The sequence below is a fragment of the Corvus kubaryi genome, unplaced genomic scaffold (genome assembly GCF_017639235.1).
Source record: "Corvus kubaryi isolate FWS band 111438036 unplaced genomic scaffold, C.kubaryi_AGA036_p1.0 split3-37173, whole genome shotgun sequence".
In the NCBI taxonomy this organism is placed as follows: Eukaryota; Metazoa; Chordata; class Aves; order Passeriformes; family Corvidae; genus Corvus; species Corvus kubaryi.
This window is the reverse complement of record NW_024582085.1, coordinates 1,271,715-1,287,197: the sequence shown is the minus strand read 5'-3', so window position 1 is coordinate 1,287,197 and position 15,483 is coordinate 1,271,715. Positions and strand designations below refer to the sequence as shown.

General features: G+C 46.9%; 2 protein-coding genes across 6 annotated transcripts in view; one reads left to right on the top strand and one right to left on the bottom strand.

Annotated features, from left to right (window-relative positions):
- Positions 1-38: 38 nt before the first annotated feature.
- On the top strand, positions 39-7,537 carry ACADS (acyl-CoA dehydrogenase short chain). Of its 3 annotated transcripts, none has more exons than XM_042015069.1 (10): positions 39-148; positions 419-579; positions 2,049-2,198; positions 2,363-2,474; positions 2,843-2,994; positions 3,284-3,454; positions 4,654-4,791; positions 5,071-5,166; positions 5,507-5,563; positions 6,201-7,537. In XM_042015069.1, exons 1-10 carry the CDS (start codon positions 97-99, stop codon positions 6,351-6,353), a joined length of 1,242 nt encoding a protein of 413 aa, XP_041871003.1. In that variant the 5' UTR covers positions 39-96; the 3' UTR covers positions 6,354-7,537. The 3 variants fall into 3 exon arrangements, with proteins under 3 accessions (XP_041871003.1, XP_041871004.1, XP_041871005.1); XM_042015071.1 differs by lacking the exon at positions 39-148 and adding an exon at positions 1,631-1,659 and having other exon boundaries at positions 526-579; XM_042015070.1 differs by lacking the exon at positions 2,049-2,198.
- A 3,916-nt stretch (positions 7,538-11,453) lies between these two features.
- SPPL3 (signal peptide peptidase like 3) overlaps positions 11,454-15,483 on the bottom strand; it is a 57,845-nt gene continuing 53,815 nt past the window's right edge. For all 3 annotated transcript variants that reach the window (XM_042015073.1, XM_042015074.1, XM_042015075.1), the window contains 3 exons: positions 14,641-14,840; positions 13,501-13,610; positions 11,454-12,766 (listed from right to left, as the gene is read on the bottom strand). In XM_042015073.1, coding sequence (XP_041871007.1) covers positions 12,695-12,766; positions 13,501-13,610; positions 14,641-14,840 — 382 coding nt within the window. In that variant the 3' untranslated portion in view covers positions 11,454-12,694. The remainder of the gene's footprint in view (positions 12,767-13,500; positions 13,611-14,640; positions 14,841-15,483) is intronic.

The following is a 15,483-nucleotide window of genomic DNA, read 5'->3' as shown; positions in this document are numbered from 1 at the left end:
ACGGCGGCCCTGGACGGGCGGGGCCGGGGAGGGGCCGCGCCGCCAGGGGGCGGCGCGTGCGCGCTGTGGGCTCCGCGGGCTCCTTCAGGCGGCACGATGGCGGCGGCCATGGCGGCGGTTGTGGTCCGCGGCGGCGGAGCCCCCCGGGGTAAGGGCGCCGGGAGTGGCCTCGCCCTGCTGCGGCTGCTCGGGGGGGACTGGGAGGCACGCGGGAGGGGCGGGAAGGGGCCGCGGCCTGTGCAGGAGATGGCGTTCCGGTGCCCTTCAGGGCCTGCCTGAGGCGAGTCCCCGCAGACGCGGGAGTGGCGCCGCCCTTCAGCCGGGTGGGGGGGCCCCTCAGAGCCCTTCACGAGCCGGTGCCCACCCCTGGCCCGGTGTGAAGGGCAGCGGCGGCGCTGAGTCCCCCACCCACTTCCAGCGCTGGCCCTGCGGTGCCGCCGGCTGCACACCGTGTACCAGAGCGCGGAGTTGCCCGAGACACACCAAATGCTGCGGCAAACGGTCCGGGACTTCGCGGAGAAGGAGCTGATGCCGCTTGCAGCGCAGCTGGACAAGGAGCACCGCTTCCCGGCCGAGCAGGTGGGTGCGGGGGTTGGTATGGCACAGCCAGAGACTCCCTTCCTGCTGCTCTGGGGCAGGACCGCTCGGGCTGAAGCAAAATGTACGTCCAGCTCCGGTTTAGCAGAAGATTGAAGTTTAGACCAACTCGTTGCTCTGCATATGGACGTGTAATTCCCACAGGGCATTTCGAGCTCTTCACCTTTACTTGTGTGTCTCTGTATCTGGCTCTAGTACCGCTGAGTTTTTAGTTCTCTTACTGACTTACCTGTGGGCTGTAATACAAATTATAAAATTAATGAAATAATTTTACAGACTTGCACATAATGGTGTATGGTGAGGAAGCATAGATGATATGAATGCATTTCAGATGCTGGAAAAAAGATATCAGGAGGTACATGCTGATCATCCTCTGGGGGTGTGAACAAATTGAAATTCTAGCCAAACCTGTGATTTCTCTTGGAGAAGGACACACCAGTGTGCGTGTTAAGCAATGAGATACAAAGTTCCAGCAAAATAGATGCTGTTACATTAGCCAAGAGGCTCCAAGCAAATGCTGTCGCTGTCGGAGGCATGGGAGTTTTGTCACATTCCTCTTTCTAGTAACGTATAAGGATCGTAGCCAGGAAAGTCACGCTTATGGTAAGGAAGAAAATAATTTTACTCCTTACTGTTCTCATCTGAGAATTCTGTATTTGATTCTGAGTCTTTTGACTTAAATGTGTAGGGCAAAATTCAAAATGTAAACAAGTGTTTAATAAGATAAAGCAACATATGTAGAGTGAGTGGCTGTCTTGTTCATCCTCTGGATTTGATATGGAGGATTGGTGTTTTGGGTGCCCATATAGGAGGGAAATTATCTAAAAATTCTACCTGGTTCCTCTAAAAGCAAGCAGAGGCTTGTGGTTGCAAAGCAAGGGGTCTAGCTGGGGAACTTGGGGTAGATTGATTGCAATGTAACTAACAGAAGATTCTCTGGGAAGCAAGATCTGGTTTTATTGGGAATGAAAAAAATCACCTTGCACACTGTTTTCCACAGTCTTTCATTCTGTAAAATTCTTCCCTTGTGCAGTCCTAGGCTGAAGCTCATCAGACTCAAAGGTAAAGTTCTGATGATTTTTATCAGCTAGAATTCCCGTTTCTACTGACAGGAGACATGCAAGGGGAGAGCTTTGGTGGGAGTCTGAGGAAATGCTGGTGGAAGTCTCTCTCCCTATTTCACCTTCAAAAGGCTCCCCCCTTCCCAGTACTGAAGAGAGCTCTTTAAACAAGCAAGAGCCTAAACCACAGTGACTGTGTACAGCTCCTGCTGAAGTCACTGGGATCTGGGGACATTTACCAGTTTGTTCCAATTCCCATTTCACCAGGAGTTTTGTGCATCTTTTCCTCTGGGTGTAGCCCTCCCATGACCTGTCTTGCTCTCCATGTGTCTGTGTTTGCCTGCACACTGGTGCTGGAGAGGACGTGACCTCTCCATTCCCTGTGTGCAGGTGAAGAAGATGGGTAGCTTAGGGCTGCTGGCTATGGATGTGCCTGAGAAGTACAAAGGAGCAGGCCTCGACTACCTGGCCTATTCCATTGCCGTGGAGGAGATCAGCAGGGGCTGCGCATCCACGGGCGTCATCATCAGTGTCAATAATGTGAGTGTGAGGGGCAGGCATGGAGTGAGGTTGGCATGGGAGAGGGGTGTTTGGGAGAAGTTAATCTGTTCCTGTGGTGGGTTCTTGTGTGTTGGAGAGCACATTAGGGAGTTACTGGATTGGTTGTACCTTCAAGAGGCACTAACAACACTAAATTCTTAAAGTCCCTGTATTTAGGGCCAATACTCAAGTTTGGCTCTGAAGAGCAGAAGCACAAGTGGATCGCTCCCTTCACCAGTGGAGAGAAAATCGGATGTTTTGCCCTCAGTGAACCAGGTGATGTGACTGTTACCATCCCTGTTGCAAAGAACGTGGCGTAGCTTCTTTCCTTGGTCAGGTTTAGGATGGACTTCAGGTCTTTGAAAGTGGAACAGTTTGTAGAAAGGTGGTTTATAGCAGTTCTGTGCAGGTGAAGTCTCAGAACTGCCATCCTATGGTCCCTGCTGAAAGTACTCATTCCCTGTGTGAGCAGAGCTCTGGACTCATCATGCACACATGGGCCTTTCCCCATCCTGTGGGAGGGAAAGTGGTGCCACTACCACAGTTCAAGAGGTGCTGTGAGCTGATGGGGTGCAGGTGGGGGGTGGGTTTGCCCCCAGTGTGTCACCCATCACCTGAGGTTTGTTTGCTGCTGCTTTGCTCAGGAAACGGCAGCGACGCGGGTGCAGCCTCCACTGTGGCGCGCCTGGATGGGGACGAGTGGGTTCTGAACGGCACCAAGGCCTGGATCACCAACGCCTGGGATGCCTCGGCCACAGTGGTGTTTGCTACTACGGATAAATCCCTGAAGCACAAGGTGCAATAGTTTCTACAAGTCAGGAAAAAGGGGTGGGAGTGAAGGAGTTGTGGAGAAGCAGTTTGCAACAGCTTTGTTGCAAAAACAGACTCTGTTTTTGAAGCTGTGCAGGCATTGAGCAGAGGAGGGGCTGATGTGCACTGGCTTTGTTCTGTCTCAGCTCTCTCCTCCCTCCTCTTCGTTACCTAGACATGTGGCTTTTACGTAAAATGGAGGAAGCCTGTTGGCAGCCAAGGAAGTGGGAAGGTAAAAGAAAGTCCCATTCCTAAGAGTTTGGGTCTTGTTGCAGGGCATTAGTGCATTCCTGGTTCCCATGCCAACAGCTGGGCTGTCACTGGGGAAGAAAGAAGACAAACTGGGAATCCGAGCCTCTTCCACTGCCAACCTGATATTTGAGGACTGCCGGATACCCAAGGCCAACCTCCTGGGGCAGCCAGGAATGGGCTTCAAAATTGCCATGGTAAGGGAGGGGTGGGGTGCAGCTGTGGGTGTGTACAGCCATAGCTCCCAAGCTTACCGTTTTGTAAACCATTTCCAGAGGCAGTCACTTCAGTGAGGACTGCTTGCATAAGCTGTTCTGTGTCATGTTAAGGTGTTGACCCTTCTTGCCAACATGGGAGGAATCATTCCCAGAGCTTGATGAATGTTTAATTTACACAGATCTTTGACAGCACTTCTATTGTGGTGGTTCTCAGCTGAAGGAATGCTCATGCCACTGAGGTGCTGTGTCAACAGGGGTAGTATATTTTTTCTCCTTTCTGAACCCTCTGTTCCTCCAGTTTGTACCCATAGATGAAGGGAAAACATGGCATTTCCCCATATGAATACTGTGGCAGAGGAAAGTTTTCCTGGAAGCCCAGGACAACCTCTGGATAGTGTCTCAAGGTGAATGACAGCTGAGTATGGTATGCATATGACTTCTGAGGAGGATCAAGGCAGCTGGAAACAGCTTTGTTTCCTGCAGTGAGGCACTGCCCTCTGAGAGTGGTCACTGCTCTCTCTGGAGGGACAAAACACCCTTTGTTGGCCCGACATTTTGGGCTAAGCTCCCTGGAGCAGAGCCCATTCCATTATGTCCAGAACCAAAAGTGGTTGGTGACTGACAGGTTCCTTTAAAGACCTTCAGCCCAGGGTTGAGAAGATGAAGCCTTTTCTCCCTGTGCTGCAATTTCTTCCCGTGCATAGTGGGGCAGAGCAGGTGTTTGAGCGAAGTCAGGTAATTGACTGGATTCACTAATCAGTTTGAAAAATGTTTTCACATGTGCATCCTAATGATGAGGGCAAAAAAGGAAAACTGACCAGATTTCCAAAGTAAAATCAGCTGCAGAGTGAGTCAGGGGTCTGCCTGAAGAGTTCTTTCCAGCCCCTTCCAGAGCAGATCCTTGTGCCGTTTCCCTTATTTTGCACCCTCTTTTTTCTCCCAGCTAATAAGCAATCCCTCTCCTTTCTGCTTCTATTGTTGTACTCCAGCCTTCCCTCTGCAGTGCCAGTGCCTGTTACAGCTCTCTATTCCTGCATAACTGGGAACATTCTGAATTAAGGAGGTCTTCGACCAGAGGATTTTAAGGCTACAGCCGCTTTCTGGCAACATCAGAAATGTGTGTGTACTATTCTTGATCAAGTATGACTTGACATATATATATTTCATGTCTTTCTCAGCAAACTCTGGATGGAGGAAGGATTGGTATTGCCTCACAGGCGCTTGGAATAGCACAGGCAGCTCTGGACTGTGCTGTGGATTATGCTGAGAAGAGAATGGCTTTTGGGTCACCCATCACAAAGCTCCAGGCAGTGCAGGTACAAGCTGGGCACATGGAGCAGTTCCACAGGGTGCTGGGGCTGGTGGAAAGTCTGTGTGTGCTCTCGGGTGTGGTATCAGGCACACAGTGCACTTTGTACTGTCCGGGATTTAACCTGTTTATAAACAGGGTGATAATTCTGTTTTCAAACACTGTTAAAACTAGTTGTTGGGACAGAGGCTCCTTGTCCTTTACTGGCCCCAGGGGTGGGAGAATTCAGCTATGTCCCCTTGTGCAGGCAGAGGCCCTGGACCAAAGGCAGTGTTTGTTGTTGCAGTTCAAGCTGGCAGACATGGCTGTGGCCTTGGAGGGTGCACGCCTGCTGACCTGGAGAGCCGCTATGCTGAAGGACAATGGAAAGCCCTTCACTAAGGTATTTCCAGCCCTGCTTTTGTCCAGCAGCCACAGCACAGGACACAGGCTTGAGGCCAGGGAACCCCACTCCACAGAGCATCATGGTGCTCAGTGCCTGTCCAGCCAGAGCTGCTGGGGTGTAACCACCAGCAGGTCCTGGGCCTGCTGCCCACCCTTGGGCAGCCTGCCGAGTTCAGCACTGGTTGTAGCTGAGCGAAAAGGGTGGCTGCTCTCAGCTTGCACCGTCATCAGGCCTGTCTCTCTGCACAGCTGCTCTGTGAGCCTTCAAGCTCCTTCAGCAGGTGGGGGGTTCCTTTGTGTGACAGCTGGACCCTCAGTGATGTTTTCCTTTTCCAAAGGAAGCGGCGATGGCCAAACTGGCTGCATCAGAAGCTGCAACGTCCATCGCTCATCAGGTAACTGTCAATTGACAACTTTGATGTACATCATGTGGGAAGGGACTTTGGATGTCTCACAGGTGCTTTGGGAAGGTGGGATGGAATTTACTAATTTATATTTGAAACACAGCAACCAAGCAAGCAACCAACCTTAGGCTGACACCAATTAGCACAACCATCTTCATGGGTTGTGGGGAAGTAGGAGGATGGCAGGGGTTTATACTGGCCTGTCGCAGCTGTATAAAGTGGTCTGTCCAGGACAGTGGCAGTTTTAAGAAGGAGCAGCAATGTGGGAGAGAGCATGGGGCACCAGTCATCACCATGGCACCTGGATCAGATCCTCTGTTCCTCAGTTTAGTGTCCCCCATCTTTAATAAAAGTATCTTAGCTGAATACAGATCACTAACAGATTCCTCTGAAGCAATTAATTGTCTATGTGGAATATCCATATGGCTCTTACCGGATCAATCCTGTTTTATTCCTATGATTGCAAATGAGATGCAGTCATCCCTATGTGTCCCACCCTCCCCATTATACTTGCAGTAGGCTCAACTCCTCTTAAAGTGGCTTTGTGTGTGTGTGCATTCTGCAGAAGACAGAATGCACACACATTTCTTGACCCCGCTTCCTTTCTAACCTGCTGCCTTTGTTTCAGGCTATCCAGATCCTGGGTGGGATGGGCTATGTGACAGAGATGCCAGCAGAACGCCACTACCGCGATGCTCGGATCACTGAGATCTATGAGGGGACTAGTGAAATCCAGAGACTGGTGATCGCAGGCCAGCTTCTGAAGGCCTACCGAGGCTGAGGAAGCTGACTGGAGCAACCTACTGCCCCAAGTGCCTTGTAATGGTGCATGACACTGGCAGAGTTGGACCCTCTTGACTGAGGCTAATGATGGAGGTTTTCCTCACCAATGAGTAACTGACACTAGTTAGAATGTGCTGATTCTTCTTTGGACAAAATCTGGTGCGCGGAGGCTGGATTGAGGTTTGTAAGTGATGGCTGTGAGTGCAGGCGGGAGGAGGCAACCTGCGCTTGTAGGGCAGTGTGGGGCTTTTCCTAGACTGGACTGTTGGAATGGCTTGGTAGTGGCAAATTGACAGCACTTCCCAGCCACTCCCTGTTTTGCTAAACTTGCACTATGTGGCACTGGATAACCAGTGCCAGTGTTAGAGGTGCTGAGAGCCATGACCCCTTTGCCCTGCTCCAGGCTGTGGGTCATGTGCCTCTGCACATCAGACTGCAGTGGAGTTCGGCTGTGGGATGCAGCTGTGTGTGAGCTCCTACTGGGACAGAGGCTGGGCTGAGGTAATCCCTGCAGCAGGGCACTTCTCACTTCCAGCAGGAGAGAAGCTAGACAGGAGGACATGCAGGGACAACCTACACACAGAGTGCTCTGAGCACAGACTGCGGTTGCTCTCTGTGTATATGTGAAAACACAGATCCGAAAGAATCCCTCAATCTGGGCCGGCAGAGCCCAGCACCTGCTCACTCAGCTGCTCTGGAATGTAGGGATAGGACAGCCAAGCTTCAGTGCCTAGGACTATTTTGTAAAAAAGAAACAACCAAAAAAACCCCTCTGCTCCCAAATCTGCTTCTACACTATCAACAGGAAAGCAAGTGCTTGAAAGGGCAGTAAACAGCCTTTAATGTCTACATGTTTTGGGCAACAAGGAAAGGAAGACATAACACACAAACCTCACCAGGAAGCTTTAGCAGTAGCACATCCTCAATCAGTGATTGTTGTAAGACATTAACTCTTCTAAGAGTCAACAGCCAAAGGAAAAGCTCTAAACTCAGGAAAAGAGGGAAGAGGATTAAGACTACAGCCTCTATGGTCCAGTCCACCTCCTTGTCCAAACAAAAAGACTAGAGGTAAATGGTTATTTTCCTGTGGTGCCATTTATTTAGACTTGTGTGCAGAGAAGAAGAGCAGGATTCTGTTACCCGAGAGAGCAGAGAAGAGAAATAAAACCTGATTTTAAAGGACCACCACTCCCTCACCTTTTTTTTTAATGCAGATATGAATTAATTTAGAATAATTTCTTCCAGTTGTAAGAAAGAAGCAGAAACCAGCAGGGCCTGCATATACCAGTGAGGCCAGTTCTCAGTGATGTCAGTCATCCCTGTGCAGGGCGCTGGAGGGCAAGGGCATGTTGGGGCGAGGGGCCTCAAGTGCTGAGTTTCTCCTTGCTGCTCTCCAAAGCATAAGGATTGATAGAATTCACCGGGCAGTGCATTCAACAGGAGCATTCCTACTGGAAAACCATTCCAGTGATCATGAATGTGTTGTAAATTATGGAGGGCTTCTCTGAATGAGAGGCTTGATTTTAGCCTGTGTCACCACTTTGATTATTGCAGGCTCACTTCCACAATGGTATGTGAGGATGTGGGATACCATTTTACAGTAACTTCTCCTTGGAGCCTCTGAGGCAGAACAGGAGCTGCAGGTACACGAGGACTTCAGCAGTGCGGAGTTCCTGTTATGCTGCGCTCCAGCTGACCCCAGAGTAAGCCAGCACAGTCAGTCACACTTCTGCCAGCCCCTTTCCCCTGTCATCTAAGCATTGCTTGGAGCCACTGTGCTGTCAGCACTTGCTGCCCTGGCTCTCTTCACCCTCCTTCATTACCAGCTCTAATTGGCTACAGCTTCTCTCCAGAGCAGAATGAAACCATCCCTGTACCCCACCATGGTGGCTGTGACCACCTCAGCTGACAGAGAACACCTGGAGAACCTACACGCTCCAGGTATTAAAAAAAAGGACTTTTTTTTTTTTTCAGAAAGCTTTCAAACAAAATCTTTTTGAAAGTTTTTCCCTGCTGCCACAGATTCAGAGAGATCTCAGTGCCCTGTGACACTGCACTGACCACAGCAGTGCTTTGGGGTAAAACAGCATGGTTTTAGGCACAGACCTCCCAGGGTAAAGCAATGGCTCTTCTCAGAGCAAGATACTTCAAGCTTACTCCTCGCTGCTGCTGGCTGAGAGAACTTCGTGTGATGAGTGTGTGTCTGCTCCTCAGGGCTGTTGCAGAGGAACTGCTGAAAGGGCAAAACACAAACAAGTTTTGCAGCATTAAATCAGAAACTCTTACTAAGCCATCCTCAGCACACCTAGGTGTAGGCAGGGCGAGGCTCTCCTTGGAGAAAAGGGTCTGTTCACAGACGAAGCCACAACTTTCTATCAATTGACAAACTCAGCCAACATTGCAAACTTGGGGCACAGAGATGAGAAAACCAGGTTATACATACATAAGAAACAAGTGGGGTAGGAGATTAGTCACTTTTCAAGAACAAAAGCTACACTTCTCAAGGACTTCGTGGTTTGTGCCCCCCAATGCTCTTAAGAATACATGAAACTGGTTATGAGGCATGAAGCAGGTGGAGCCTGAACTAGAATACTTTCTTAGAAAACATAGTTACAGTAACTAGGAGTTACTTCCTGCCCCACCTTTGACCTGATAGCTCGTATATCACATAGCTCAGACTCTTCGAGTTCCCAACAGACTAAAGGAAGAGATGAGCTGTTCTGAAAAAAGGACAAATTTATTCTGATTTTAAATTAGATCTTTGTTTTGCCTAAGATGAGAGCCTTCAATATCAACACAGACCTGGCAACAGCACATTCAGGTTATATTGGGAATTTGGAAAAGATGGAAAATACTAAATTTGAAAGACATCCTGAAGTAAAAAAGCAAAGTGTCTGGAAGAATAATAGAATGAAGACGTGGAATAGTGATACCAATATGTAACAGTGCTGTAACTTGAATGAAAAATGAAGTTTACTACTTCTTACCTAAAAAAACCAAATTCAAATTTTGAAACTCATGTTTGCAAGGTGAAGTGTGACCTTAGGGAAATGTCAGCATACAAACAGTACCATTTCTAAGCTATTCCCAAACATGCAGCAGAGAACTAGACGTGTCAGGAGATTTGTACACTACAGTTCTGGTCCATGTCCTGACAACTGTACTATAAGCACACCCTAGTCTATCACTTTTTTGCCAGCCTTTTACCTCTTGCAAGAAGGCTTATGTTAGTCAGTTATTAAAATAGTTATTTTTAACAACTTTCCAGAAGAAAGGACAGGTGGTTGGGCAATCTCACTGCAGGACTTTGTGTCAAGTAGTTTATTAAGGAGTTCAACCAAGAAGGCATCAGCACCTGTACCAGACCCAACAGGGATAGGAACCCAGGTCCTATACTGTCTCCCAAAATCCAGAGGACCCAAAGCAGCCTGTACAGCTTGATCCTCAAGCAGAGGAGTCACAACAGACTGGAAAGACAAGGATCAAAGGTCCAATCTGCAGGGAGGGCCCACAGCTGAGCAGCCAGGTAGGATCCATTTCTAATCCCCCTGAATGGTTGAGGTGGTTTAAGGTGGGAGAGCTGTGGGACAAAGCTTAGCAACTTTAACTTAAAGGTCTGGGAGAGCACTTTTCTTAGGACAGTTAAACTTCAGTGAACCTCTGCCAAGCACCAAAGTCCTTTTCCTGCTGGCTGAAGAGGCAGCAAATCCCTTCCAGTGCAATGTGTGCTCACCTGGGCGGGGCCAGGGCTGGGCAGCAGCATAATTTTGAGGGGCAGAGACAGAGGGCTCAGTAAGGGCATACTCAGGTCTCCTGGTGCAGGAGAAGGGCACAGAGTGCAGGAAGGCAATACAGCTTAATAAGGAAGGCCAGGCTTTTTCTGGAAAGCTAAATTAATTCTCATTAAGTATTTAACAATTAGCACTTCTAGAACTTTTTCCAGAATGCTTCTCTAAGTGTAGAAATTGTTCATAACGACGCTTTGCAGGCATGGCATAAAAATGCTGCTGCAAAACAGAGAACGACCTTGTATTTTAATTCCAGAGGAATCCCAAAAAAATAATTCTGAAGGAGGGACCTGATGTGAAGCTGATGGCACCCGAGTTGTGCACAACTGTCAGGTAGGCTGGGCAGATAAAGCAGCAGCAAAGTGGATCTGAAGTTGTTATTCCACTTCCTGGAACCTCTCAGCAAAACAAAAGCCACCAAAAAAGTCTTTTTTATTTGAATACCCTCCTCAATATTTTATTCACCTTAGGTTTGAGGTATAGCTCAAAATGGATGCCTTTCTACTGTCCCAAGCAAGTCCGGGACCTAACACCTGGCATGAACAGAAAAAGCAGATTCTCAATGAAGAACTATTGATTTCATTAAAAAGTGACAGTTATCTCAGGATGAGCACTGCAGGCACATGGTAGAGGGAATGCTTTCAGCTAAAGGAGAGGACTCGGGTGGGTGTGTATGAGAGATAAAGTCACAATGTCCCCCTCTGCCACACCCACCCACATTTGCTAAATCTCAGCCCCCCTGGCCCTGAGGGCTGAGCTGTGTCTTACTGTTTTTCCTGGGACATTCCAGCTGTCTTGGAGGTTCATCCCAGCCAGCTCAGGGCATCAGCCCCTCTGCCACCCGTGCCAGACTTGCCTGAGAACAGAGGAAGGGGTTAATTTGTGACATTAATGACAGTGCACACATGTGGCTGGACAAAATTTCCTGCCATGTCCAATACACTCTTGTACCACCTGACACTGCTGAGAGCTTCAGGTGTTTCGCCCCCCCCCCCCCCCCCCCCAATCTGGAACAAAACCGGTCCCAAAGTCACCTCACTGCATGGTCAGTCAGTCTCCAACATTCATTCTTTTCCCATCCCACTAACAGTTCCTAGCATTTATCAACTAGCAAGAGCTAGGAGCTCTCGGGAGAGCTCCCCAAACCCCGCTTGGCACAGTGCTTGAAAGGAAAAAAGTTTAGTTACCTCAAGGAAGCCTTTCAGTCAATAAAAGAACAACTGGAACTGCTGGTTTTAAAAAAGGAACAATAAAATCCACATTTTCACAGGCTACAGGTACAAAGCAGTCAACACACAAACTCCAACCAGTCACAACAGTAAAAGACAGTTTTTTCTTTTTTTTTTCTTTGAGGGGCAGGGGCATGGAAAAATACAGCACACTAATGAAACAATGCAAAAAATACAAAAAAATAGAAAATAGAAAAAAATGTATTTACAAGTGATACATTACTATGATCAGAAAGCACAAAGACAACTGCTGCTATAATACATGCACTGGTCAAGAAGGAACTACTAAAAACCTGCAAGGAAGCTGTTTAAAAAAAAAAAATCAAAAAAAGGAGAAAAAAAAAAGAAAAAAGACACCCCCACCTCTTCCCCCCTCAGACACACAGGGCTCGGTTTGAACATTTTTTTTCCCTGGTTTGCTACATTGATCAAATCAAATATCCCCTAAAGTCCATGGTACAACCAGTACAAATACTACACTTGGTTTTAAATTGCAGTTTCAGTTGTAGGAGGGGGGAAAAAACAGCAGCTCATTGTAGATCCATATACATAAAGCCAGAGTAACTGTGCTACATGCTAAAAATTACAGCAAGCCCCTGTCTGCTACACAGCATGATCTTAACAGGTTTTCCTTTTTATTTATTCATATATATATCTATATGTGTGTATATATATATGTATAAAAATCGTGCCCTTTTTCACTGCAATATGACATCTGGGTGGAAATGTAACTTGTTACAACAAATTTTTATATGTATACTGCAAGAAGTCACTCAATGTCTGTGGATTTAATAAGTAACCTCACACCACAGGAAATATTTAATAAATCAAAAAAACCCAATATTGTGACAGAAGACCTTCTGTCTCAGTTCTTTTCAAAACTGAGGTCCTGCAGGAAACTGGTCCCAATGTCCACAAGGGGTTCTCTGAAGAAGCCTCAGTTTGCTTAACCGTTTTTTTTGCATTTAGTGTTCACAAGTTTTTGAACGACTTCAAGCCGTTTTTAGTTTCAAGTCTGTCTCTTCCTCTCTCACAAAGGTAATAGTCTGGTACTAATCCATCTGAGTGAGGAAAAGAGGAAAGTGGCTGCAGTTGTACAAAGGGTCCCCAATTCCACATCTGCAGGGAGATACGGAGTCACGTGGAGCTCTGGGATTTTAGCTTTTGTTTCTTTCCCTCCTTTAATACAAAGTCTGTTCATACATGTCCCGTCACTGGTACCTTCCCAAGTACCAGCCAGTCCAGCTTTAGGAGACAACAAAGCCACAAGTTAAAGTGAAAAGGACCAAGGCAGAAGTTCAGGTCACTTCCTGTCCATTCCATCATACTTCCAGGAAACGGGAGCTGCTGGACTTGGAGTGGAAAGGCTCAGACCACATGCGACGTAGATCACCCTAGGCAGGGAAACAGCACAAGGACCATGCCCTCAGAAACTCTCAACTGTGCTTAGAATTCACATTTTAAAATGCACACAGAACTGCAAACATATCTTAGAGTAAATCTATTCTTCACCTGTTTCTCAAATTACAATAGACAGTAAAAATAAATCCTTTTCGCTGTCAGGCCAGAATGTCTTATTTGTAGAGCAGATATACCCAAAATAGGTTTCTGATGGGAAAGAAATGATTATTTAGGTTGAAAATCCTGCCCTTTCTCGTGTTCTGCTCTGCAGAGTGCTAGATGTGTGCTTCAACAACAGCCCTGGAACAGGAAAGGTAAATTTTAAAATTTCTGTTTAGAACAGGTGACGGGGAAGAGGAAAGCAAGGTTTTGCCTCTCCAATCACTGTTCAGATTTTGTACACGTGGTATTTCATGACCAACTGGACAAGGACAAATTCACTTATTCAATTAAAACAATTTAATATTTCAGAATTTATTTAGTTTATAATTACTGGTACTTTATGTCCATTAATGATCTTCTATTTCAGGAACTCATCTCTCAGTTGCTCAGTCCTCTGAAATGAAGACTGACCTGACAGCAGCAGTCCCCCTCTGTTCTGGGCCAGGGCTGCCAGGGACACACATCATCCTCCTGAGATGTGTGCATTGCTGCCCAATGCAAGGACACTGACCCTGCTGCCAGCTGGCCCAGAGCTTCCTGCTGCCCACATGTCCTCCCCTCTTACCTTTAAATAGGCCATGGTGAGGAGTGGCAATAAAGTGAATGGTACCAAATAGAGCAGGGCAGGCTGGGCTGCCCGGTGAATACGAGAAGCTACTGTTGCAGTTAATAAACCTGTAAGAAAAAAAAGTCACTATAAATATCTTCAGGTTGCATGCGGATGTTTCTCAGCATTTCATCCACTGAGATTTCCTTCACCCTCATTATGAGACACAGGTGAGGAAAAGTTACTTCTCTGTGCTTTGCTTTCCCTGAATGCAGTTAAAACAAGCAAAACAGTGAAAAATTACTCTATTTTAGTATTGGGCTGTGTTGAGCCACTTGGTCCAGTTTTGAATTTCAGACTAAGCCAAGAATAATTCAGACAAAATACAACAAAAGGTGAAGGGGGGAAGCTGATTGCATTGCACTGAAGTGCTGCTCTTGAGACTGCTGATGTGTGGCCCCTGGCCTGAGCAGTAGGGGCTCATGGGAAGGGCTGTACACATCAGGAATGACTTTCCTGAACACTTGCCAGCAGGGAGTGTAGGGGGAAAAATCGAGGTGTGGGGGAAAGAAGGCTATTGGTAGGAAATGATCTTTCCTTTTCAGCCTCAGAAGGGCCACAGGAGGTCAGGATACGCACACGCATGTCCTGACTGGAGGGAAAAGCCTATTTTATACTAGACAGGAAAGGGCTGGCTACAGCAAATTATAAACAGCATTCCAGTTGTAACTACTGATGATTTTCTGTATGTACTACTATGTCACAGGATCAGAATACAAATATGCAGGAATTGCCTAGGTGAATTGCTTAGATCTGCTATGTACTGTGCACAGCAAAATTCATCTGGAAACTCCCATATTTTTCCCATCACTCAGGTATGAACTACGACACTTTCTATGCCAGTGAAGCAAAGTGCCAAGTGCTAACAAAACCACTGATAATCTCTTTCATCCTCTATGTAAAATACAACTACGAAAAAAAAAAATCTCAAAGACTATAGACTATGCCAATAAACACAAAGAGAGGAGGATTAAAAAGAACATAACCAAGCATTCTCTTAAAGCCTCTTTACACTTGCTTTCATTATCTTTTAAACCTACTACAGTAATCCCATGTCTGCTCACTTAGGCAGCTCTTCATATTGAACTAATTACTCACCTACAAAATAGCCAATAAGTGTGCAGTGAAAGTAAGAGACCTTCTGCATACGCCCAGAGATGTTCCCTGGTCCTGGGGCACCGCAGGAATCACTGTTGGCTTGTTTTTTGTAGTTATCGTAGCGCAGGACAAAGCAGAGCAGAAGCCCTGGCATCACAATATCTCCAATCCCCAGCATGGAGAAGTGGCTGCCTGTGGAACTAAAGAGCAACTGGAATTGGGTTCATGCCCAAAACACAAGATGACAAGCTCTAGACTCCTCCACTGTGGTTTTGAGCTTCATTTGGCACAGCCCCTCTTTCTACCAGCAAACTTGCACATAGCAGAACCCAATGCTGGCTAATGAGGTTTTCCTCAGTGATTTCTCCACCATCTCAGCTTTACACAAACCATTTGGGCAGGGATGACATTGCTCCAAACCAGTTTCCTTCTCCCAGTAGTGTTTACACTGCTTTTGCCCTTAACTCACTCAATGAAACAGATCCATTGACACAGTATTTCAGTCCTCTCCCTCCTCAGCGCTGATGAGAGGGACCAGCTGGCCCTTTTTATCTGTTTGATTACCACTGATAAGCAGTGCACCTTCATCCCCGTGCACATAGATATAAAACAAGGCAGTACATCCATTTTGGATATTCGGACAAAACAGAAAACTACAGTCTTGTCAGATTCCCAGAAAAGAGCCAGTTGTGAAAAAGATTAAGAACTAAAATCGTCTATTATCTTAAATCCAAGATGTTTTTCATGAAAATGAAGGCAAATTAAGTTATCACAAAGTTGACAAAGTGAACAATTTTGTTTTTATCATTGCAGACAATCATCTTCTAATCTCTCTAAGTTCAG

Coding starts and splice junctions, on each gene's coding strand:
- ACADS (XM_042015069.1), top strand. CDS start 97: ATGGCGGCGGCCATGGCGGCGGTTGTGGTCCGCGGCGGCGGAGCCCCC. Junction 2,199..2,362: donor TCATCATCAGTGTCAATAAT/GTGAGTGTGAGG, acceptor AAATTCTTAAAG/TCCCTGTATTTAGGGCCAAT. Junction 5,564..6,200: donor CAACGTCCATCGCTCATCAG/GTAACTGTCAAT, acceptor CCTTTGTTTCAG/GCTATCCAGATCCTGGGTGG.